The sequence below is a fragment of the Oryx dammah genome, unplaced genomic scaffold, assembly GCF_014754425.2.
Source record: "Oryx dammah isolate SB20612 unplaced genomic scaffold, SCBI_Odam_1.1 HiC_scaffold_28, whole genome shotgun sequence".
Taxonomy (NCBI): domain Eukaryota; kingdom Metazoa; phylum Chordata; class Mammalia; order Artiodactyla; family Bovidae; genus Oryx; species Oryx dammah.
The window spans coordinates 93,201,632-93,226,803 of NW_024070212.1; the positions used below are offsets into that span (position 1 = coordinate 93,201,632).

At 39.4% G+C, this 25,172-nt stretch overlaps 1 protein-coding gene across 2 annotated transcripts in view; it reads left to right on the forward strand.

Annotated features, from left to right (window-relative positions):
* The first annotated feature begins 889 nt into the window (after positions 1-889).
* The window catches only part of FAF1 (Fas associated factor 1), a 472,185-nt gene continuing 447,902 nt past the window's right edge, over positions 890-25,172 (forward strand). Inside the window, exon 1 of one of the 2 annotated variants that reach the window (XM_040231204.1) lies at positions 890-1,338. In XM_040231204.1, coding sequence (XP_040087138.1) covers positions 1,294-1,338 — 45 coding nt within the window. In that variant the 5' untranslated portion in view covers positions 890-1,293. The remainder of the gene's footprint in view (positions 1,339-25,172) is intronic. The other variant, XM_040231205.1, reaches the window with a different exon arrangement.

Here is a 25,172-nt window from a genome sequence, read left to right on the forward strand (position 1 = left end):
CTATATCGTGATTTCACTATTATCTATTTCAACTCTACAGCACAAAATTATCAATCTTACTTTACACTTTCAGGATTTTGTATGCTTTCCAAGGCAAATACAAGTTCTAGTTCAATCCAGAAGATGATATCTTCCCAAGTCAAAGTTGAACAAATTCTACTGTCACTCTTCCTCCAGCGACAATTACAAACCATCACACTTCACTGTACATAGTCTTTGTCTATTTTTGGCTCAAAGCCTGATCGTCTTTGTCTTGGGATGGATATTCTCGCATTTCTCAGCTTCCATGTTTGCCCCATAACTACCGTGGGAATCTGGTTCTTTCTTACTCCTTGTAAATTATGTCTGAGGATGCAAGGCGTCATCCTTTATACATTATGTCTGAAGATGTAAGCGTCAGGGCTTGGGATCGAGTGTGACTGTAAGTGGGTTTTGACAGGTTGACGTAAAAGAGTGTATATGAAGTTGTATTTTGGTGAAACTTTGTTAGAGAAAATGTACATTTATGAAATGCTGTTAGACGGGTTGTGACTGTGGGGAGTTGGTTTGTGAGGCTTGACGTGTATGTGTGCTACTATATAACAACGTAAGGAGCAGAAACTGATCGCCAACCCAGCCAGAGGGAGGCGGTACCTCAGGCCTTTGCTTAATTCAAACCGGAAAAACCTGTTGCGGGACTCCAAGCTCCCGCAGTTTCAGGTTGGCGTCCCTGCCAGCCGCGCGCAGATCCCCGCCCGGTAGTCGCTCGTCCGGCGCTTGACAGGAGAGCAGTCACGTGGCAGCCGCAAAGCGGCGCTTTGCGACCTCGATGACAGGCAAAATGTGCGACAGCCTTGGCTCTGGCCAACCAGGGGCGGAGGCGGCGGCCTGGGAGGAAGCGGAGGAGGCGGAGGCGGCCGTGGCGTTTGCCCGCCTGCTTTTTCGCTGTCTTTCTCCGCCCCCGCCGGTCTCGCCGCCGCTGAAGAGACCGGGTGCGCGCTGTCGCAACCTGCCTTCATCCTGGCCGGCGACAGTAAGACCGGACCCACATCCTTACCAACCTCTGTCTGGGCGGCTGCGGAGCGGGCTCCACAGGGCACAGGCGGGCGGCCCAGGCGCCTGAAGGTTACCGAGTGCATGAGCGCCTAGCCTCCCGCACTGCCCCGCCCGCCGGCCCGCCGGCCCGCCCGCCGGCTCGCCCGCCAGCCCTTCGGCGCCCGGCGGCGGCGGCGGCGGCGGCGACGGCCGCAGGAGGCGCAGTCTCCCTCCCAGGTGCGCGCTTCGCTCCCGGAGCCGCGGAACTCGGCGGCCGCCATGACGTCCAACATGGACCGGGAGATGATCCTGGCGGATTTTCAGGTGAAGTATTGGGCCCGATTATCCTCCCATCTCCAACCTCGTGGCTTTCCAGTGCCCACAGGGTGGCCTCTTCCCAGCGTTTGTTTGAGCACAGCAGTGCTGTGTGGTTCAGGTTTTTTTTTATACAGTACCTGGCTTGGGATGTGTGTGTGTTGTGAACTGTGGGGGATTATGTTATGTTGGGGCGTGTGTAGAATGTGTTATGTACGGTGTGAACGTCGTTTATAGGGAGAGGTTGTATTGTGTTGGGTTGTTTTGTGTGTGGACTGTGTACTGTTTCTTGTATTATATGAAGAGTGTGTAGAGTTTGAAGGTATTAAATCTGGGGCTTCTAAGTATGAGGTGCTTTGGGTGAGGAGTTTGGGTTGTTTATGAGGAGAGTGTGCTCTGTGGAGTGTGGGTGTGGTGTGGGTGTGGTGTATTAAGGGGAGAGTTAAAAAGAATGATGAGGTGGTAAGGGTAGCAGGGCATTGTGCTGGTTTTGAAGGGGAAGTAAACATTTGAGACTTTGATGCCTTATTAGAATCTTTGGGTATAAGAAGATGAGGAGTGTGTATATCAAAGATAATTTACAAACTGTGAATTCACAAGTTGAATAAATTACCAATCCGTGCTTTTGGACTCCCTTCCTCTACAGATTTGAATTACTTGGGTGGTGTTCTTTCTCCAGGAATAATTTAAAGGATGAGCTAAGATTATTTCTTAGTGAACCCAACTGTAGTGCCACTGGCATATAATTGTTTTAAGAAATCCCTTTGAAAGTAAAGCTGTATGCTTCATGAAGCATTTGAAGTTAGAATACCCTGTAAACACCACTTTTGCCTTTTGATGTTTGAAGAAAATGTTGTAGTGAGATGTTTTTAATCATTTATTTTGGCATTAACTTAGAAGCTTCAGTTACATATAGGCAGGCATTTCCTTCCTTTAACGCTGTCATCATTGCACATGGTCTCACATTAGCTTAGTAGGCAGTATTTTTTCTTAATGATATTTTGTACGGCTTTTCTTCTTTCTTTGATTTTTAAAGTTACTTATTCTTACAACTTTATAGTCTGATGTCCATTTCCAGAGTTTGCTCTTTTAATTATCTAAGTGATACCTGCTACGTTAGGGAAATGCATGTGTCTGCATTTCATTATACTGTAACTTTCAAACTCAGAAAGAGGTTCTGAAAATAAAAGTTGACCGCAAGCTTTTGGTGCTTTGTAGGATTAGGATTGGCCTGAGATTTTCTGCCTAATTTCACCTTCTTTTTTTCATTCTCCAATTCAATCTTTTACCTAATGTGGAATATCATTGTGTGACAAAGGACTCAATATATCTAGAAATGGTTTTATCCTTTTGTAAAATTGTTCTGCTCTGGTAGGAATGGCTTTAGACTACAACAAAAAGGATAGTTTACTCATTAAAACTTACTCTAGTAACTTGTAGCTGTTTTCTCTCATTATTTGTGACAGTTATTATGCTTAGATGTATTGGTTTTGGTCTGGAAATTTAGAATTCTTGTATTCAGAGGTAAAGTAAGATTTTCTGACAAGCTTTTCAGATTTTATTTTGAGCACATGAAAACATTCTAGTAAGTTTTTTTCTTCAAACAAATGGCAATCCTGTGAACAGTTGTTTACAAATGGAAAAAAAAAGCTTATGGCATCTGTATCAAACAATTGTTTTCCAAATGGTGAGAGTTTATTTCATATTGTCAAATAGGCAGGAGAATATTATTGTAGAATAAAGTTATTTGGAAAACCATACACAAGCACATTAGCTTTTTGTGTATTTTAGGAACCTTGTATTCCTCTTGCAAATGATGATTCCAGATCAGTTTACTCCAGTAAACTGGACTTGGTTTTAAAATGGATTATTCTTCACTATGCTGTACACCTGAAACTAACACAGCATTGTAAATCAGCTGTGTGTGTGTGTGTGTGTGTTGCTCAGTCTTGTTCGACTCTTTGTGACCCCGTGGACCGTAGCTCTCCAGGCTCCTCTGTCCATGGGATTCTCCAGGCAAGAGTACTGGAGTGGGTTGCCATTCCCTTCTCCAGGGAAATCAGCTGTCTCCAATATAAAATAAAAATAAAAATTATTCTTTTAAATAACATGTAAAACTTTTATAGAATTAACCTAAAAAATAGCATTTATCCAGTTATCAGAAACCAGTCAGTTTATTTTAAAAATTATAGCTTGAGATTTGAGATATAGATACGTGGATGATACTGGCTTCTTTTGTAACTGGACAAAAGATTTCCCCAGCAAAAGTGAACATAGTGTAGTTATGTTCTGCTTATTTCATATGATTGTGAAAATTAATAGTTTTGAGCTCATTGCTTCCATTGTAGAAGAGGACATGATTTTAAAATGTGAGTAAAATTTAAAATAATTAAGTTTATGACATTGATTATTGCTAGATAATAGGTTCTTACAATGTCCAAATGTGGGAAAGTTCTTGAGAAGGATTTTGTATTCTCTCTAAATATTTCAACTTAATAAAGAAATGACTTCTGGTGAAGTCAGTGGAGGAGTGGCTAACAATCATATGAGGTAAATAGAACATAATTTTACTATGTTCAGTTATGGGTAAGGAAATTGATTTGACCAGTTATAGAAGAAGCATGTATCATTCAAGCATCTACATTCCAAGTCTTAGGCTATAATTTTAAAAAATTGCCTGGTTTCTTTTAATGGGATAAGTAGTGGATGAGATTCCGGCTCACACTTAATGGAATAGATTTGAGATTTTGTAGGTGAGTGAACTAATTACAAAGCAAATATGTTTCGAATTGTCTTCTAAAAGATTTCTCCCCCCCAACCCCAAGTAAAAGCAGCTACCAGTTGGAAAAAATGTTAAATTGTGGTGAAATATGCGTAAGATAAAATCTGCCATCTTAACTATTTTCCAAGTTAAGAGATTTGAGATAGAGATGCATGGATGACAGTTCAGTGGCTTTAAGTATGGTCACAGTTGTGCAACCAACCATCTTCAGAACTCTTTTTATCTTGCAAAACTGTAACTCTGTTTCTATTAAATAACTTCCCATTCTTCCTTCTCTCCAGCCCCTGGTAACCACCATTCTTTCTGTCTCTGTGAATGTGAATGTGAATGCTCTAGGTACTTTAGATAAGTGGAATCATACAGTATATGTTCTTTTGTGACTTACTTATTGCACTTACAATAATGGCCTCAATAGTCATCCATGTTGTAGCATGTGTCAGGATTTCCTTCCTTTCTAATATTATTGATATTAATTACTATTAATTAATATTATTGAATATTAATATCGAATATTATGGAATAATATAATGGAATATTAATAATAATTAATAATTTTGTGTATGTACCACATTTTGTTGATCCATTCATCTGCCAGTGGACACTTTTCCCCCATGTTCTGGGTGTTGTGAATCATTAATGCTCTACATGGGTGTTCAAATATCTCTTTAAGTCCCTGTTCTCAATTCTTTTGGATATATGCCCAGAAGTTGAATTGCTAGATCATATTGTATTTCTATTTTTAATTTTTTTAGGAATTGCCTATTGTTTTCCATAATGGTTACATCACCAAAATTGATTGGAGAGAATGACAACATAGTGTTTAATCAATTATTTGTAAATTCCACTCTGAACTAGTAAGTTTGGAACTTGGAATAGTCTAACAAAAATCAGCTTTAAATGTAAATAGTGTTAGCATAGTATATTACTGGTAAAGGAATGAGTAAACTGGTACACCTACAGTTCTGGCTAATCAGAATGAGGAGGGGGTGTAAAGGAATTTCCTGGGTTTAAAAAACAGGCAGGCACTGATGAATTGTGAGTCTTTTTCCTTCCTTAAGGTCTTTTTATAACAAAGAGATGCATTTGGGTGAAAATTCCAAATCTTTTTGTAATTGTATAATTCTTTAATTTTTTTTAAAGGTTGAGGTATAGAACAAAAATCATTTGATCAGACAAACTCTCGATACTGTATTTGATTTGCTTATAGATGAGAAAACACGCAAACAAAATTGTAGTTGCTATTTAATAAGTAATTAGTTACCTTTTACTTTAATTCTAGATAAACAGAAGAATGAGTCTTCTCTCTTCCCCATCCCTTTAACTTTTCAATTAATACTATGCCAAATTGTTTTTTGTCTAAGTACTTTCTTATAAATTTTTTTTTTGAGAGCAGAATGAGTGGTGTAGCAATTTAGTGTCACATGTGCGTCACATGTCTTTCTATTTCTTGGTGACTGATAATACAGACACATTACAGTGCTACTCAAGTGAAGCAAAAGCAACTCTAACTACTAGTAGTATTTTCTTTTAGACTTTTGCTTAAACGAAACTCATCTGCTTTGCTAAAAAAGTATTTTTTTCTGAATCTAGTTCTATTGGTCACAATAGGAAGACCTTTATTTCTTCTCTAATTTGGCACTGATTTTGATGTTACTTCTGTTGTGTATCCTGGATGACACAATTGTGCATTTGTTTTCCACTCCTGGTCTTTCCAGCTAGTAATACCTTTGGTACTTAAATTGCTTTGTACATTTACATTTATTGGATTATCAATATGGAGTATAATAAATTTTCATTTGCCTATCAACTCCTCTCTGAAGCATGAATTCATGACACTATTGGTCTACCCTTTCATTACATTTTTTTTTTCCTTCTAAATCTGTAAATCCCTCTCCTGTCTTTTTCAGTTTGACACAAAGAGTTATCTTCTCCAAAAGAGGATATCAGACTATGAATAGAATTGGTACCAATCAGACAGACAGGTTTCCTTGGTGATATTGTGAATCAGGGACCAAACTAAGTAATCATGGAACATCATCTTTATTTCCTGGAAGTTATCTTGGGTGAGATTGAGTGCTATGGTAGGAAGTAGTCTTGTTACTCTTTTTTCTTTTCTTTACTTCACTGTCCCCTTTATTTTTAGAGGGACAAATCATGTTGTTTTGTGTTTGGATTGTTTGTCATTGTGGAAATAAGGTTTTGGCATATAGGTTAAAGTTTAGTAGATAGTGGTTAAGAGAATGGACTTTGATGTCCGATTATTTAGATTAAAATCATAGCTCTGCCTCTTACTCATCTTGTCATTTTTGACCAGTTAGTTCATATGACTTTGCTTCAGTTTTCCCATAGGAAAAACGAGTTAAAGTGGTTAGAACAGATGTCTGATATAGAAAATGTTTAATAAATTTAAGCTGTTATTTTCATTGTTGACAGTTTTAAGGTACGCACTTGTTCTTGCAGGGGACTTCAGAGATCATCTATTTCTAGCTTCTCATTTTTTCTTTTGTGGAAGTTGAGACACAGAAAAAGGAAGTGACTTGTCCATGGTCATGAACTGGTTTGAAACAAAGGTTTTATTCAGGTGTACATAAAAGTGTTCATATTCTAGCTTAATTTGTCAGATAGCTTGAATTTCCAAGGGAAAACAAGATCCACCACTTAGAAATTTCTCTAAATTGATAAAACTTATGTATAAATAAATTAACAGTTCCTGGCATATAGCAGACATGCCAGAAGGAAGGAAGGGAGGGAAGAAAAGGAGGAGGAAGGGAGGGAAGAAAAGGAGGAGGAAGGGAGGGACTGCTCTCCCTAGACTGCCATTCAGTCCAGTCCAGTGCCATGCTTCTGACCTCACAGGTGGTCAGAAACCATGGAATGGGAAGAGACTTCAGATTTGTTGAGTGTGGTTGGGTGGATGCCTATTGTTTGCCAGACAGGTTTTATGGACTCTGTAGTTCAGGGGTCAGGAAACTGTAATCTATAAGCTGGTTGCCTGTTTTTATGAATAAAGGTTTATTGACACACAGCCACACCCATTCATTTACCTGTTTTCTATGACTGCTCTGTCACTGCAGTGACAGAGGTGAGTAGTTGAGACAGAGACTTCATGGCCCACGAGCTCAAAATATTTACTATCTGGGCTTTTAAGATAAACTTATCTACCTTTTCCCATACCACCCCCCTCAGCCCACCCCATGATATCAGTACTTTTCTTTCTAGGTTTTAGGTGAAATCGCTCAGTTGTGTCTGACTCTTTGCGACCCCGTGGACTGTAGCCTACCAGGCTCCTCCGTCCAGGGGGTTCTCCAGGCAAGAATACTGGAATGGGTTGCCATTTCCTTCTCCAGGGGATCTTCCCGACCCAGGGATCAAACCCAGGTCTCCCAAATTGGAGGCAGACGCTTTAACCTCTGAGCCACCAGGGAAGCCCTTCTAGGTTTTAATAACTCTGAAGTGAGAACATTTGAATGTATCACAGGCCACGTTATATGGTTACTCTTCTATAGGAGGCACTTAGGCCAACAAGAGCTCTGGGTTTTTTTTTTTTTTTTGCTTTGGCTGTGGTTTTCTGAGAGAGTCATTTATCCTTTCTGGATATCAGTTACTCAGAATACAAGATGGAGATCTGTTTAGAACCCTATCTACTTGAACATAAAAGATTGGACTAGATCAGGTGTTCAGATAGAGTCTGAATAATCACTTGAGGTTGGGGACATTCAGATATAATTTAGGTAGTTTATCTAGCTTTCTTGTGTTGTTGTTTAGTTGCTAAGTCGTGTCTGACTCTGCGACCAACCCTATGGACTGTCTCCTCCAGATCTTCTGTCCATGGCATTTCCCAGCAAGAATACTGGAGTGGGTTGTCACTTCCTTCTCCAGGGGATCTTACTGACCCAGGGATTGAACCTGTGTTTCCTGTAATGGCAGGAGGATTTGTTACCACTGAGCCACCAGAGAAGCCAATTTATCTAGCTTGTTGAGTTCATGTGCATGCTGAGTCTCTTCAGTTGTGTCCAACTCTTTGCATCCTGTGGACTGTAGCCTGTCAGTCTCCTGTCCATGGAATTCTCTAGGCAAGAATACTGGAGTGGGTTGCCATGCCCTCCTCCAGGGGATCTTCCTTGACCCAGGGATCAAATTCGCATGTCTTATGTCTCCTGCATTGGCAGACTGATTCTTTACCATTAGTGCCACCTGGGAAGCCCTTATCTAGCTTGAGGTGTTAGCAAGCTACATCCGGAGTGCCAAATCACCATTTTTGTTTTTGGTCAGTAAAGCCTTATTGGAAGACAGTTATGCATATTCATTTATGTATTGTCTCTGGCCACTTTTGCCCTTGTTATCAGAGTTGGGTAGTTCATTGCATGGTCTGCAGAGCCCTGGCTCTCACAGGAAGGTTTACTGATCCCTGGTCTAGATAAGTGGTTTTCAGCTTTGGATAATTTCTGTCCCCCAGAGAACACCGGGCAGTTTCTAGAAACATTTTTGGCTGTCACAACTAGGGGGTGCTGCTGGCATTTAGTGGATAGAGGCCAGGGTTCTGCTAAATATTGTACAATGCAGTAGACATCCCATGATGATGAAGAATTATCTGCCCTAGAATTTCAATAGTGCTGAAAACCACTGGTCTAAATTAGTGGTTCTCAAACTGTAGCTTGCATAAAAATAACTGGGAAAGAAAATGAACATGTTAGTCACCTAGTTATGTCCCACTCTTTGTGACCCCATGGACTGTAGCCTACCAGACTCTGCTGTTCACGGAATTCTCCAGGCAAGAATACTGGAGTGGGTTGCCATTTCCTTCTCCAGGGGATCTTCTCGACCCAGGGATTGAACCCAGGTCTCCCTCATTTTGGGCAGACTCTTTACCGACTGAGCCACCAGGGAACACCAAAAAAAACCAACCAACCAAACAAAAAAAAACTGGGAGGACTTGTTAAATCACAAGAGACCAGAGTTTTTGATTCAGTGGATCGTGGGTGGTGCCTGCAAATTTGCATTTCTACCAGGTTCTCCGGTTATTCTGATGTTGCTGGATCTATGGACTAGAGAACAACTGACCTAAATGATTTTTGACGTTACATTCATTCCTGTGATTCTTTGATTTTGTAATCTTAAGTGCTCTTCCATTTTTTATGACTTAGAAAAATTTGAGTGTTTCAGTGTATACTTGATGCTCATAATAAAATGTGCTGTTTCATGAGTCTATATGTTTGAAGGCTTAGTTTTCATATCCCTTTGAGTGCGTGCGTGCTCAGTCGTGTCTGACTCTTTGTGACCCTGTGGACTCTCGCCCTCCAGGCTCCTCTGTCCATGGGATTCTCCAGGCAAGAATGCTGGAGTCGGTTGCTGTTTATTCCTCCAGGAGATCTTAAACCAGGTTTTGAATCCGTGTCTCCTGCGTCTCCTGCGTTGGGAGGCGGATTCTTTACTGCTGAGCCACCTCGGAAACCCTCATATCCTTTTGGAATACTTCTATTTGTCTTTCAAAATCATTGCCTACCTTTTTCTTATTTAATTACATCCATATTCTGTGCCCAGTTAATCATTTCTTCTTAAATATCTTGTACGTATTTCTCTTGAGTCTTATATCAGATTGTTGCTAATCACTTACCATGTTTCTTTCCTCTACTGTCAGCTGTTTGAGTGAACAACTGCCTGGATCTTAACCACTGTTCCTGTAGTATCTATTAATAGGTGCTCAGTGAATTTTTTTGGAAGGAATATTATGAATATTGGCTGTTATGGTACAAATAAATGGAGTAGAATTGTAAATTTTCATGTATTTTTAAGTACCTACTGTTTTGTGACATAGTTTTGAATAAGTAAATCTGTCATTGGGAGAGTAAAAATTAGACTCATTTATTGAATTGAGGGTTGTAACTTCAAGGTGAGCCATTTTTAGGGAAGTTCAAAACACCTACCCTCTGTGTTAGCTTTTATAGAGGACTCAGTAAGATAATGTAGCAAAATATAGGGCTTGAGGCCATGACCTTTGTAAAATTTGCATGCTATCACTGAATTGCATTATGTTACCACTCTACCTGATTACATTTTCACTCAAACTGTTTTTAAGGCAGAAATTCTAATTTCAAATAAAAAGTTCTTGCCATGTTAAATCATTACTCATTGATTTTAAGGTAAGTTTGAGAAGCAAGATTAACAGAATAATTGTACCTGTCTTTATACTTTATTTGTGGTTATAGAGGAAAAATTGAGATAGAATGAGATATCAAGTTATGGTAAAGAAAAGTAGAAAAGTTTGCAGGTTATATGCACCTTAATGGCATTAGAGTTAGGTTCCAGTCACATTTCCCTCCCCTTCCTCCCCATCCCAGAGTTCATGTGCTTTAATGACTGAGCTATATTAGAAAAATGTTACAGGAAAATTTTGTCTCTTGTGCTCTCCTGGCATCCCACTCTCTTTCTCTCAAGGGAAGAGTAGTGGTTAAACTGTTTTCAGAGTCAATTTTAGTCATATTCTTTGGCATCTTTAAAGCGAGATGGAGACATGATTGATCATTTTTATTTTAGGTTTAATGAGGAAGGAATAATAATATTAGCATATAGCTTTTGACTGGTTTGTATGTGCCAGATATTGTGCTAGGTTCTTAACATCTAAATTCTACAGCAGCCCTGTCTTGGATTTCAGAGATAACCATGGTTTCTGTATGACTTGTCAGAGTCCTGACTGCTGCTGCTTTTGTTTCTGATTATATTTTCAAGGATATTTGTGCAGTGAGAAGCCTTGGAAGATAGAGGTAATATCTCTCTCTGGAGCAAAGGGTAAGCACGCACAGTGTCCCATTTAAAAAGAATTCGGTGCTCCAGGCTCTGGGTTCCTTTGCTGTAATACAGTCCACTGTATGTGCAGGTATCATTTGGACTGCTTTGTTTGTGTCACGCAGTGGGAAATGGAACTAGGAAACTGTGCAAGAAAATGCTGATATTTTGACTACAAATATTGCCATGAATCATAAAGTTCATTGTCTCCAACTCAGGAGTCTAGGTCTTCTGCCAGCATCCATGAAACTGGCAGGCTCCAACTTCGTTTGCAAGTAGGGTGAAAATCACATATCCTTCAATTCTCTTAACAGTTCTAGCAGTAAGGATGAGATGTTGACAGACACATAACTTTCTGGAAGAGGAAGAGTGAGGGCCTTATGGGCTGGTTAATAGTTTGAGAGAAGTTCTTGGGAATTGGTAGTGAATATGTTGACAGAACTGAGTGGTTCTCTACTTTCTTGCCTATTAATGAGGAGGAAGTAAGTAGGTGGTTGCAGACTGAGTACCGGGAAATAGGTTCAAAGACAGCTGCCTAAACAATCCTCTGGTTGTGGCTTGTTCTCATAGCCTGCTGGGCTCCTCTGTCTAGGGATTTCCTAGGTAAAAATTCTGGAGTGGGTTGTCATTTCCTTCTTCACTGGTTGTGGCTAACTTTCAACAACTCTCAAATGTCCTCTCAGATGGAGGGAATGTTTTCCACCAATTTGTCAGACTCAGGTTCTGATGCTCCACAATGTAGCAAATAGCACTAAGATTTGTCCTGGCTGGGCAGAAGGTTCTGCCTCCTTTCAGACATTTACAGATGTATATACACCTACATTTGAATGCGAAAGGAGTCAAATTTACAGTCACGGTGGACAGAAAGCAAAATTATTAGAATTTTCACTGGTTTGTCTGAGAGATCAGAGGATGAGGGTGCATAATGTCTTGTAGCTCAGCCCCTCCTTTGAAGGAAGCTTTGTTCCCAACTTCATATCTAAAGCAAAGCCAATGACTCAGTGAGGGCCTCAATTTATTAAGGTTTTCCTAAACCTGGACCTGGTTCACCAGTGGTTCAGCCAAGCTGAAATGGGTTGTGTCTGCTTGTCATTTGTGACTGTTCAGCCTCTGCACCAGCTATGCAGACTAGTAATGACTGTAATTGCTGTGTTCAGTGTATAGAACTCAAGAGTGTTCTTATAGGTCTGGCCTGTCCTTTCCTTCATGAGACTTGTTGTATTTCTATTGACCCTTGGCCTGTAGCCAGTGGCCCAGCTATTTGGTCTGCCACTTGGAAACTATAGACTGACAGATTAAAGACAGCTTTCTTTGAAGCTGTGAACTATGGAAACAAATTATAGCTGCTGATCAAACTGTCTGAATCACTCATGTAGATGCCCACAGTAAGGGCTTTTTCTCTGATGAAGCCCCCTGGAATCAAGCTTCTGATTGAGCCTGTACTGCCCAGAGCCATTACTGTTGCCAGGATTCATCATCATATCAGATGTGACAACATATTAACTATCATAAAGTATGTGTAAAGCAGAAGACTGTATTTCTGATGCAGAGGGTACCACTGCATGACAGACATGTGACTCCTCCCAAAAGTTGACCTGTTTGTCACATGAGAGAAGCCACATTGCATGGGATGTGGCTCCTGCTTGCTTTTTGCAGGTTAAATAAATTGGACCTTGACCTCCCTCTCTGAAGTATCAGTGGTGCCTCACTGTTCTTGGTCCAGTTAGCTGACTGGCTATGCCATTTTGGCTTTTGAAACTAATTGTGCTTTACTTTCCATCTTTCTGGACCTTTTGCAGTCTGACAGTGGTGCAGTTTTTATTGCAAAAGTCAGTAGTGAGCTGACAGTCAAGGTATTTGAGGGACCTTTGATACACTCTACCATTCACAGCTTTTTGATTGTCATTCCTGTGTTTTGTCTTAACCTTATGAACAGGTCTATTGGAAATATCAGGAGTTGGCCTCCAGATTCTTTACTTTCATGCAGAACAGCTGTCAGCACTTCCTGATGCCTACCCCAGTCCGATACCATAGCCTTCAGTTAGAGATTCTGTGGGGCAAATTACTGGTGGGCCTGGTCAGATGGGACAGTTTGGATTAACTGCCTTCATTAATTCCTGTCAACAACAAGGATTAAGCTTAATTGTAGGAATTGGGAACCCTAAGAGCCACCACTTAAATGGGACATCATGTTGAGAAACAAGTTAATAGTGCCTCCAGACTGATGTAGGTCCCACTTGGAAGGAACCAACAATTGTGAACAACCTACTCTTTCTAGGTGAACTGTGTCTGCCTTCAGGACTGTATTTCTTGTGTGGAAACCAGGCATTAATTCCCCTTCCTCCAAAAAATATGGACTCCTTCACCTTTTGAATATTTAAGTAAACATCACCAGTAGATCTTGTAGCCTTCATATGACTGCGAAGATCTCTCCCAGATGAGGCTATCTTTGGGAAAGCCTCGCAGAGTGATTTCTGATTTGTTACTTATGTGCACCCTGTGGACAGTTACCTCTCTGAGGGAAGTCATTCAGTTAGAAAAGGTGGTTCAAAATTTGTTCCTGACTTTTTAGCTGAAGTGATCAGTGGATCATCTTGGCCCTGGAAAGCATTCAGGTCAGCCACAAGTCACTAACCAGAGTTGATAAAATTGCCCTGTACTTCTTTCCTGTCGGTCAGGGCAGAGCCTGTATAATTGTTAATTCATTCCCTTGTTCTAGATTAATGCCTTGGGCCAAGTGGAAAGGTTAATACAGAAACTGAGAGAAAGCTATTAGACTTTTTTTGTGTGAAGATTTTATGTTTTGACTGAGTTGGGTCCTTGTTGCTGTGCACAGGCTTTTTCCAGCTGCGGTGAGCTGGGGCTGGTCTTTGTACTGGTGCTTGGGCTTCTCTTTGCAAGGCTTCTCTTGTTACAGAGTGTGGGCTCTATGTGCGCAGGCCTCAGTAGTCACAGCGTGTAGATTCAGTAGTTTCCGTACGTAGGCCCTGGAGCACTGGCCCAGTCGTTGTGGCTCCCAGGCCTTACAGCAGCTAGGATTGAGCTAGTGTCCCCTGCATAGACAGGTGGATTCTTAACCACTAGACCACCAGGGAAGCCCCACATACTTTTCTGAGGTAAACCCTGATGACTTATCTGATTTTTTCATGTTACTTGGGTGTGGAACCCTGAGGAACATGGATGAAATAAATTTTGAAGGTTGTCATCATCCTGCTGACTGTTGATAGTTGCCTTAATTAAATGTTGTATGAGACAAATTAGATAGATTTAGCCCTAGCTTCTGCCGATCAGATTAATCACAGCAGCTGCTGGAGTGGTATACCCATGAGAAACTTTGTTCAGTGGCAGAGATGGTTAGGATTGAGGGGTAGATATTGTTGGGAGACAGTTCTGTCTGTATCTCTTCTATTTCTGCATGTCTTATGAATAGAGACACTGGTTGTTCCAAACTGCTGTTTTCAAAGGTGTTGGATTGTGATCAGCCATGGTCACATGTCTCCTTTCCAGACCAAAGGGCAAGTTTGCTTATGGCCTAGAAAATAAAGATAAACAAAGCAAAGAGTGGGCATGCTTACTGTCCACGATAAAGGATTCATGTTCAGACTTGTCTGATGGTCCAGTGGATATGAATCCATCTGCCCATACAGGGGACACGGGTTCACTCCCTGGTCTGGGAGGATTCCACATGCTGTGAGGCAAAGCCAGTGTACCACAACTACTGAGTCTTCCTCCAGCATTCATGAAATTATAACAGGCTGTATTGTTAGCGTGCAAGTAAGTTGAGAGTAATATTTGATGCTTCACAGTTCTTACCACCATGAAAGGCTGGTAATCCCTCATTGTACAGATTGATTTTGGAGATAATTGTAATTACTACTAACACTTACTGAGCTTTTTACTGGTGTCTGTGATATGTTTTATCTGCATTATCCAAACTAATTGGTATATGAGATCTAATCTGTGGTAGGTCTTGTTATTATTCCCATTTTAAAGATGAAAAAATGGAGGTGTAAAGAGGTTAAGTAATTATCTAATGACAGGTAGTCATAACAAGACTGGTTTTGGAACTCAGTTCTAGTCTGTGAAATTATATATATACACATTTCTTAAATGGGCATGCTAGGGAGTACTCAAAGCTACAGAATAAAAATGCACATTTTGTAGGACCAATTTACTAGAATAAACGAAATATATGTTCAAAAAAATTAAAGTCAGTTGTCATGAAGTAAATATAAAATTTGCATGAATTTTAAATAGAAAAGCAAACTTCAAAGAAATTGTAAAAATTTGGCCTGCTTTTCTTTGGGTCATCTCCTCCCCTCCTGTGAGAGAACATGTTTTCCTCTATTATTCTGACTACAGTAGAGGAAAATATTAATAAGAACTGCATTTTACAAGATTCATTTCAGTTCAGTCACTCAGTCATGTCTGACTCCTTGTGACCCCATGATCGCAGCATGCCAGGCCTCCCTGTCCATCACCAACTCCCAGAGTTCACTCAGACTCACGTCCATCGAGTCCGTGATGCCATCCAGCCATCTCATCCTCTGTCATCCCCTTCTCCTCCTGCCCCTAATCCCTCCCAGCATCAGAGTCCTTTCCATTGAGTCAACTCTTCGCATGAGGTGGCCAAAGTACCGGAGTTTCAGCTTTAGCATCATTCCCTCCAAAGAAATCCCAGGGCTGATCTCCTTCAGAATGGACTGGTTGGATCTTCTTGCAGTCCAAGGGACTCTCAAGAGTCTTCTCCAACACCAGTTCAAAAGCATCAATTCTTCAGCGCTCAGCTTTCTTCACAGTCGAACTCTCACATCCATACATGACCACAGGAAAAACCATAGCCTTGACTAGACGGACCTTTGTTGGCAAAGTAATGTCTCTGCTTTTGAATATACTATCTAGGTTGGTCATAACTTTTCTTCCAAGGAGTAAGCGTCTTTTAATTTCATGGCTGCAGTCACCATCTGCAGTGATTTTGGAGCCCCCAAAAATAGTCTGACACTGTTTTACAAGGTAGCCTTAAGAAAAAAACACAAAGATGCCTCCAGTTATTTTTGATTTTCCTCTTATTGTATATAGCTTTGTGAAACACAAAAAGGAAGAATAACAAGGTTTTTCTGGTGTCTCAGGATTTACTGAGGTCAATAGAGGAATCAAAGAACAAAACTGGTATTCATTGACTTCTTATCTTGAAATTGTGTGTGGCAGTGGTTTCTATTGGGATTACTTAGTACTTTAGCAAGAGATTATCCTGTCACTGTTTTTTTTTTTTTTAACTTCATTTTTGCATTTATCAGTATTTGCATCATTTTGTGGCCTGCTGTCTGTTTGGGTATATTTGTGATGTCCTGGTAGTGGGGTGTGAAGCTAAAGTCCTTCTGTATCTACGGGGGATTGGCTCCAGGAGCCCCTGAAGATTCCCAAATCCAGGATGTTTAAGTCCCTTACACAGAATGGCCCAGTACAGTCTACAGGTTTCACATCCATGGATACTGTAATGACATAGTGGCAAGAGTAATAGAGTTGATGCCACTGAATCGATCAAGTTGACCCCAACTTGATATACACGAACTTTGTTTTACACTGTGTTGTGGGTTTTTTTTTTTGCGTTGTATTTTTAAAAAAGAAAAACATTACCTAGTGATTATTTTGGGATAGTGTAGTAAGATATTTTGCCAGGGTTGACTGAATATTTGAGGAAATTAAATACTTAGGGCTTTTAAATATGATAATATATTAGGTTATGTTAAAAATGTCCTTATCCTTTAGAAATATATACAGAAATACTTCCAGATGAAATGATATGATGTCTGGAATTTACTTCAGAACTCTCTGGGAGGTCTTTGGGAGTAGATCAATGGGGAGTAAAACAAAAGTGGCTGTGTCTTGGTACGTGTTGACGAGGCTGTTATGTTCATGGTTGTTCATTTTACTGTTAACTTCTACTCTTGTATGTGCTAGATCTTTTTCATAAAAAAGTAAAAAAGATGTTTTGCCAAAATAAAAGTTACTTTGGGGAGATTGTAAGCTTTAGGATAGTATCTTCATGTTTTAATGGACTGTAAGATTAGAGGAATAGGGATATGACTATTACAAGGAAGTTGTAATGTTATGTAATTCTAACATTTTACCAATATAGTTGGTGAATTTTTGTCTATATTTTTGTCTTCAATGTAAAATTTAAAGTAGCTTACTAGTTAAATTTTCTTTCTTAAAAGCTTTAGCTGAAGTCTTGGAATAAAGGTTTCCTGAAAGTAATCAATTTTCTAACTAAAAGAAACGTGTAAGGAATTAACTTTGTGTGCTAAATTTGAATAACTGAAGAGAAGAGTTATTTTGGCAAAGAGGTGCTAATAGCTCTTTTCTTTCTTTATTTATTTATTTATTAAAAAAAATTTTTTTTTTATTTTACTTTACAATTCTGTATTGGTTTTGCCATACATTGACATGAATCCACCACGGGTGTACATGCGTTCCCAAACATGAACCCCCCTCCCACCCTCTTTTCTTTTTTTAAAGGAATATTTAAATAAAATCAGAAACCTAAGTACAAAAGATATATTAAGCAAAAGATAAAGGCTAGTTAGTGATGTGTCGTTTTCTGTGTATTGATACAATCTGCTTTTTGCAGTGCCCTTTTAGTTTTCATTCTGCCTTTGTTGTCCCAGTAGAATAGCAAGTGATGATAATGTTTAAATACATTTTTTTCTTTCTGTCCTTTTCTTTCATTTTTATTATATATGCTTCAGATGCATTATAATTCAACATCTTTATATACTACAAAGTGATCACCCCCAGAAGTCTAGTTACCTTTCATCACCATGTACTTAACCTACTTTACCCCTTTCATCCACCTCCAGCTCCTGTACTCTGATAACCCCTCATCTGTTCTCTGTATCTGTGAGACTGGTTTTGTTCGTTCATTTGTTTTGTTTTAGATTCCACATATGGGTGAAATCATATGGTATTTGTGTTTTTCCTTCTGAGTTTATTTAACATAATATCCTCAAGGTCTATCCATGTTGTCAAAAACGGCAAAATTTATTTTATGGCTGAATAGTATTCCATTGTGTATAATTTATACATACACACACACACCCATGTCTTCTTGGTCCTTTCATCACTGATAGAAACAGGTTGTTTCCATGTCTTGGCTATTGTAGATAATGCTGCAGTGAACATAGAGATGCACATATCTTTTCCAATTAATATTTTTGTGTTCTTTGGATAAATACCAAGAAGTGGGATAGCTGGATCATGTGGTAGTTTTAGTCTTAATTTTTTGAGGCATCTCTGTACTGTTTTATGTAGTGACTGTACCAGCAGTTTACAAAACTCCCGACAGCAAATGTGTGTTTCTTTTTCTACATATTCTGTCCAACACTTTTTATTTCTTGTGTTTTTAATAGCCGTTTTAACAGTTGTGAGGTAATAGTTCATTGTGGTTTTGATCTGTGTTTCTCTGATAGAGATATTGAGCACCTTTTCATATATGGGTTAGCTATCTGTAGGTCTTGTTTGGAAAAATAACTATTCAGATCCTCTGCCCAGTTCTTAATTGTTGTTTGACAACAACTGTTTATTTTTTGTTATTGAGTTATATGAGTTTTAAAAGTATGTTTTGGATATTAACCTCTTATCAGATATGATTCACAAATACCTTCTCCCATTCAGTAGGCTACCTTTTCATTTTGATGGTTTCCTTTGCTGTCAGAAGCTTTTTAGCTTGCTGTAGTCCCATTTGTTTATTTTTGCTTTTGTTTCCCTTGCCTTTGAACTCATCCATAAAGACATTGCTAAGACTGCTGTCCGTGAGGTTAAAACCTATGTTTTCTACTAGGAATTTTATGGTTTCAGGTCTTACATTCATGTCTTTATTCCATTTTGAGTTGATTTTTATGTATGGTGTGGATAGTGGTCTGAAAGTGAAAGTGAAAATCGCTCAGTCCTGTCCGACTCTTTGTGACCCCATGGACTGTACAGTCCATGGAATTCTCTAGGCCAGAATACTGGAGTGGGTAGCCTTTCCCTTTTCCAGGGGATCTTCCCAATCCAGGGATTGAACTGAGGTCTCCCACATTGCAGGATTCTTTACCAGCTGAGCCACCAGGGAAGCCCAAGAATATTGGAGTGGGTAGCCTGTCCCTTCTCCAGTGGATCTTCCCGACCCAGGAATCGAACTGGGGTCTCCTGCATTGCAGACGGATTCTTTACCAACTGAGCCATCAGAAAAACCCACATAGTGGTCTAGTTTGATTCTTTTGCATGTGGCTGTCTGGTTTTCCCAGCACAATTTATTGAAGATACTATCCATTCTCCATTGTATGTTCTTTCCTTCTTTGTCATAAATTAATTGACCATTTATCTGTAGGTTTATTTACAGGTTCTCAATTTTGTTCCATTGAACTCTGAATCTGTTTTGTGTGAGTACCATACTATATAGCTTGTAATGTAGTTTGAAATCAAGGAGCATGATACCTCTAATTTCATTCTTTCTCAAGATTATGGCTAAATAGGATCTTTTGTGTTCTATACAAATTTTATAATTATTTGTTCTAGTCCTATAAAATATTCCATTGTAATTTTGATAGATATTACATTGAATCTGTAGATTGCTTTAGGTAGTATGGACATTTTAACAATATTCTTCCAATCCATGAGCGTGGAATTTAATTTATTTGTGTTCTCTTCAATTTCTTTCATCATTGTCTTATAGGTTTCATGTACAGGTCTTTCACCTCTCTTGGTAATATTTTTTCCTAGGCATTTTATTATTTTTGATGCAGTTGTAAATGGAATTGTTGTCTTAATTTCTCCTTATAGTAATTCATTGTTAGTGTATAGAAATGCAATAAATTTCTATATATTAATTTTGTATCCTATGGCTACTATATTTATTAGTTCTAGTAGTATTTTGGCAGGGTCCTTAGGATTTCCTATATATAGTATCATATCAGCTGCAAATAATGACAGTTTTACTTCTTCCTTTCCAATTTGAATTCCTTTTATTTCTTTTTATTTTTAAATTGCTGTGGTGTGGCTAGGATTTCCAACACTGTGTTAAATAAAATTGCAATAATAGACATCTTTGTCTTGTTCCTTATAGCTTTTTACTGTTAAGTGTGATATTAGCTCCAGGTTTGTCATATGTAGCCTCTATTATGTTGAGGTACATTCATCCTGTACCCACTTTATTGAGAGTTTTTATTATAAATGGATATTGAATTTTATCAGATGCCTTTTCTGTATCTGCTGAGGTGATCATTTGATTTTTTCCCCCTTTGTTATATTAATGTGGTGTGTACATTGACTAACTGGCAGATATTGAACCATCCTTGCAACTCTGGAATAAATTCCTCTTTGTCATGGTATATAAGTTAAATTTGGTTTGCTACTATTTTATTAAGAATTTTTGCATCTATGTTCATCTATGGTGTTGGCCTGTAATTTTTTTGTGTGTGATGTCCTTGCCTGGTTCTACTATCTGGGTAATGCTTGCCTCATGAAACATGTTTAATGTGGATTGAAGATCAGAGAAATACTGCTTAAGCTATTAGTCTTCCCACTTAAGCAGGCATGAAGAGAATGTAAAGTTAAAATGTAGATTGTGACATAATGAAGTATGTTTTATTGCTAAGATTAAAGATTTTTTTGGATCATAAATCCTGTCCATAATCCAGGAGTAATTTAATTTGCCAAGATAAAAATATTAATATGCCAAGAAACAACCACATATTTTCCTGGCATGTCTAACAGAGGATTTTTATGTCTTTCCTTTTTTTTAAATCTATGCCTTATGTTCACGTGTGTGTATGTGTGTGTGTTTGAGAGAGACAGAGAGAGAGACAGAGATTAAAGAAGAGCCTTGGCATTTCCAGGGGATGGATCCTGAAGGTATACTGACTTAACATGTATGTAGAGTCATCCTTTGATTAAAGGGCAGTGGTAACATACATAGCTGGCCCTAGGACTCAGTTCCATATGCAGTCCTCCTGAGTTTTTAGGAGACCTTCATGAAGATACTTTCAGGGAATTCCCTGCTGGCCAGGCCACATCTCACATTTGGACCTGCTGTTTGTCACCCATGGAAAAGTATAAAATTATAGAGTCATGTATTTAGGCTGCTTTTTTCACTTACCGCAGATAGGATGCTCTGATCTTACCCAACAAGACCTTTCCTCAGAAATATTGATATGTCTCTTCTGGTTGTTATTGTGATCAGATGAGTGAAGTAAAAGAGATGGGAGTATCATGGAGTTTTGGTGGTATTAGTGATAGTCCTGGATTAATGAATAGAATCTTCAATTCTTATTACATATCACATATTGTGATGTGAAGATATGAAGAATACCAAAATATATATATTACTTGAAACTGTCTTAATGAATATTTTCACTCACTTGACGAAACTGAATACCTACTCTGTGCCAGGCATTGTACTAGTAATTGGGAGATCACTACTTCATAATGCAACTAAGATAGCTAATAAAAGTTTCAGTTCAATTCATTTGCTCAGTCGTGTCTGACACTTTGTGACTCTATGGACCGCAGCATGCCAGGCCTCCCTGTTTATCACCAACTCCTGGAGTTTATTCAAACTCATGTCCATTGAGTCGGTGATGCCATCCAACCATCTCGTCCTCTGTCCTCACCTTCTCCTCGCGCCTTCAATCTTACCCAGCATCAGGATCTTTTCAAATGGGTCAGCTCTTTGCATCAGGTGGCCAAAGTATTGGAGTTTCAGCTTCAGTCCTTCCAATGAACACTTAGGACTGGTCGCCTTTAGGATGGACTGGTTTGATCTCCTTGGAGTCCAAGGGACTCTTAAGAGGCTTCTCCAACACCACAGTTCAAAAGCATCAATTCTTTGGTACTCAGCTTTCTATATAGTCCAACTCTTACATCCATACATGACTTCTGGAAAAACCATACTTTTACTGGATGGATCTTTGTTGGTAAAGTAATGTTTCTGCTTTTAAATATGCTGTCTAGGTTGGTCATAACTTTCCTTCCAAAGAATAAGCGTCTTTAAATTTCATGGCTGCAATCACCATCTGCAGTGATTTTGGAGCCCCCTAAAATAAAGTCAGCCACTGTTTGCACTGTTTCCCCATCTGTTTGCCATAAAGTGATGGGACCAGATGCCATTGTCTTAGTTTTCTGAATGTTGAGCTTTAAGCCAACTTTTCACTCTCCTCTTTCACTTTCATCAAGAGGCTCTTTAGTTCTTCACTTTCTTTCATAAGGATCGTGTCATCTGCGTATCTGAGGTTATTGATATTTCTCCTGGAAACCTTGATTCCAGCTTGTGCTTCATCTAGCCGAGCGTTTCTTATCATGTACTCTACATAGAAGTTGAATACAGGTACCCCAATGTTCATCGCAGCACTGTTTATAATAGCCAGGACATGGAAGCAACCTAGACGTCCATCAGCAGATGAATGGATAAGAAAGCTGTGGTACATACACACAATGGAATATTACTCAGCCATTAAAAAGAATACATTTGAATCAGTTCTAATGAGGCAGATGAAACTGGAGCCTATTATACAGAGTGAAGTAAGCCAGAAAGAAAAACACCAATACAGTATACTAACACATATATATGGAATTTAGAAAGATGGTAATGATAATCCTGTATGTGAGACAGCAAAAGAGACACAGATGTATAGAACAGTCTTTTGGACTCTGTAGGAGAGGGCGAGGGTGGGATGATTTGGGAGAAGGGCATTGAAACATGTATAATATCATATATGAAATGAATCGCCAGTCTAGGTTCAATGCATGATATTGGATGCTTGAGGCTGGTTCACTGGGATGACCCAGAGGGATGGTACGGGGAGGGAGCAGGGAGGGGGGTTCAGGATGGGGAACACGTGTATACCTGTGGCGGATTCATGTTATGTATGGCAAAACCAATACAATATTGTAAAGTAATTAACCTCCAATTAAAATTAAAAAAAAGGGAAGTTAAATTAGCAGAGTGACAATATACAGCCTTGACGTACTCCTTTTCCTATTTGGAACCAGTCTGTTGTTCCATGTCCAGTTCTAACTGTTGCTTCCTGACCTGCATACAAATTTCTCAAGAGGCAGGTCAGGTGGTCTGGTATTCTCATCTCTTTCAGAATTTTCCACAGTTTATTGTGATCCACACAGTCAAAGGCTTTGGCATAGTCAATAAAGCAGAAATAGATGTTTTTCTGGAACTCTCTTGCTTTTTCGATGATCCAGCGGATGTTGGCAATTTGATCTCTGGTTCCTTTTCCTTTTCTAAATCCAGCTTGAACTTCTGGAAGTTAAGTTCACGGTTCATGTAATGCTGAAGCCTGGCTTGGAGAATTTTAAGTATCACTTTACTAGCGTGTGAGATGAGTGCAATTGTGCGGTAGTTTGAGCATTCTTTGGCATTGCCTTTCTTTGGGATTGGAACGAAAACTGACCTTTTCCAGTCCTGTGGCCACTGCTGAGTTTTCCAAATGTGCTGGCATATTGAGTGCAGCACTTTCACAGCATCATCTTCCAGGATTTGAAAGAGCTCAACTGGAATTCCATCACCTCCACTAGCTTTGTTTGTAGTGATGCTTCCTAAGGCCCACTTGAGTTCACATTCCAGGATGTACTAATTTACTTTAGACCCTTACAGGATTTATTTTCCCACCACATGAAGGCAGCTATGTTAACTCTTATTATCTGAGCCCTAATTTTCCAGTTCGTTCCACCAGTCTTATCACTTGGTTGCTTTTTCTGGATGTGTTTACTTATTAATGGCACACTTCAAAGGAGGAGCTTGGGAGTTTATCATTAAACTTTAACTGCCATCCCTCTACCTGCTCTTAATCATCTCTCTAGAAATCTGCACCACATCAGTTTTTCGTTACATTTCCTTTGGATTTGTGGCTCCCTTTCTACTGGCTCCTGTTTCTGAGCCCACTTCCAATTTAAAGATTTACCAAGTTTTTCTCAGTTTAAAAATAGGCTTTATTGATTTTATGTCCTACTCTGAATGCATCGATCTCTCCCTCCCACTCCCATCTTTCTTTTAAGTGTTAATATCAGTATACCTTAAGGGTCTCTCCTTGTTCCCTTTTCCATTCCATCCTTCCCTGTATGGTCTCTTTGGATAATCATCTTTTCTTTAGGTGCCCAATATGCTACTGGAGATCAGTGGAGAAATAACTCCAGAAAGAATGAAGGGATGGAGCCAAAGCAAAAACAATACCCAGCTGTGGATCTGACTGGTGATAGAAGCAAGGTCTGCTGCTGTAAAGAGCAATATTGCATAGGAACCTGGAATGTCAGGTCCATGAATCAAGGCAAATTGGAAGTGGTCAAACAAGAGATGGCAAGAGTGAACGTCGAGATTCTAGGAAGCAGCGAACTAAAATGGACTGGAATGGGTGAATTTAACTCAGATGACCATTATATCTACTACTGTAGGCAGGAATCCCTCAGAAGAAATGGAGTATTCATTATGGTCAACAAAAGAGTCTGAAATGCGGTACTTGGATGCAGTCTCAAAAACGACAGAATGATCTCTGTTTGTCTCCAAGACAAACCATTCATTATCACGGTAATCCAAGTCTATGCCCCAACCAGTAACGCTGAAGAAGCTGAAGTTGAACGGGTCTATGAAGACCTACAAGACCTTTTAGAACTAACACCCACAAAAGATGTCCTTTTCATTATAGGGGACTGGAATGCAAAAGTAGGAAGTCAAGAAACACGTGGAGTAACAGGTAAATTTGGCCTTGGAATGCAGAATGAAGCAGGGCAAAGACTAATAGAGTTTTGCCAAGAAAATGCACTGGTCATAGCAAGCACCCACTTCCAACGACACAAGAGAAGACTCTACACATGGACATCACCAGATGGTCAACACCGATATCAGATTGATTATATTCTTTGCAGCCAAGGTGGAGAAGCTCTATACAGTCAACAAAAACAAGACCAGGAGCTGACTGTGGCTCAGATCATGAACTCCTTATTAGCAAATTCAGACTTGAATTGAAGAAAGTAGGGAAAACCACTAGACCATTCAGGTATGACCTAAATCAAATCCCTTGTGATTATACAGTGGAAGTGAGAAATAGATTTAAGGGACTAGATATGACAGATAGAGTGCCTGATGAACTATGGATGAAATTCATGACATTGTACAGGAGACAAGGATCAAGATCATCCCCATGGAAAAGTAATGCAAAAAAGCAAAATGGCTGTCTGGGGAGGCCTTACAAATAGCTGTGGAAAGAAGAGAAGCGAAAAGCAAAGGAGAAAA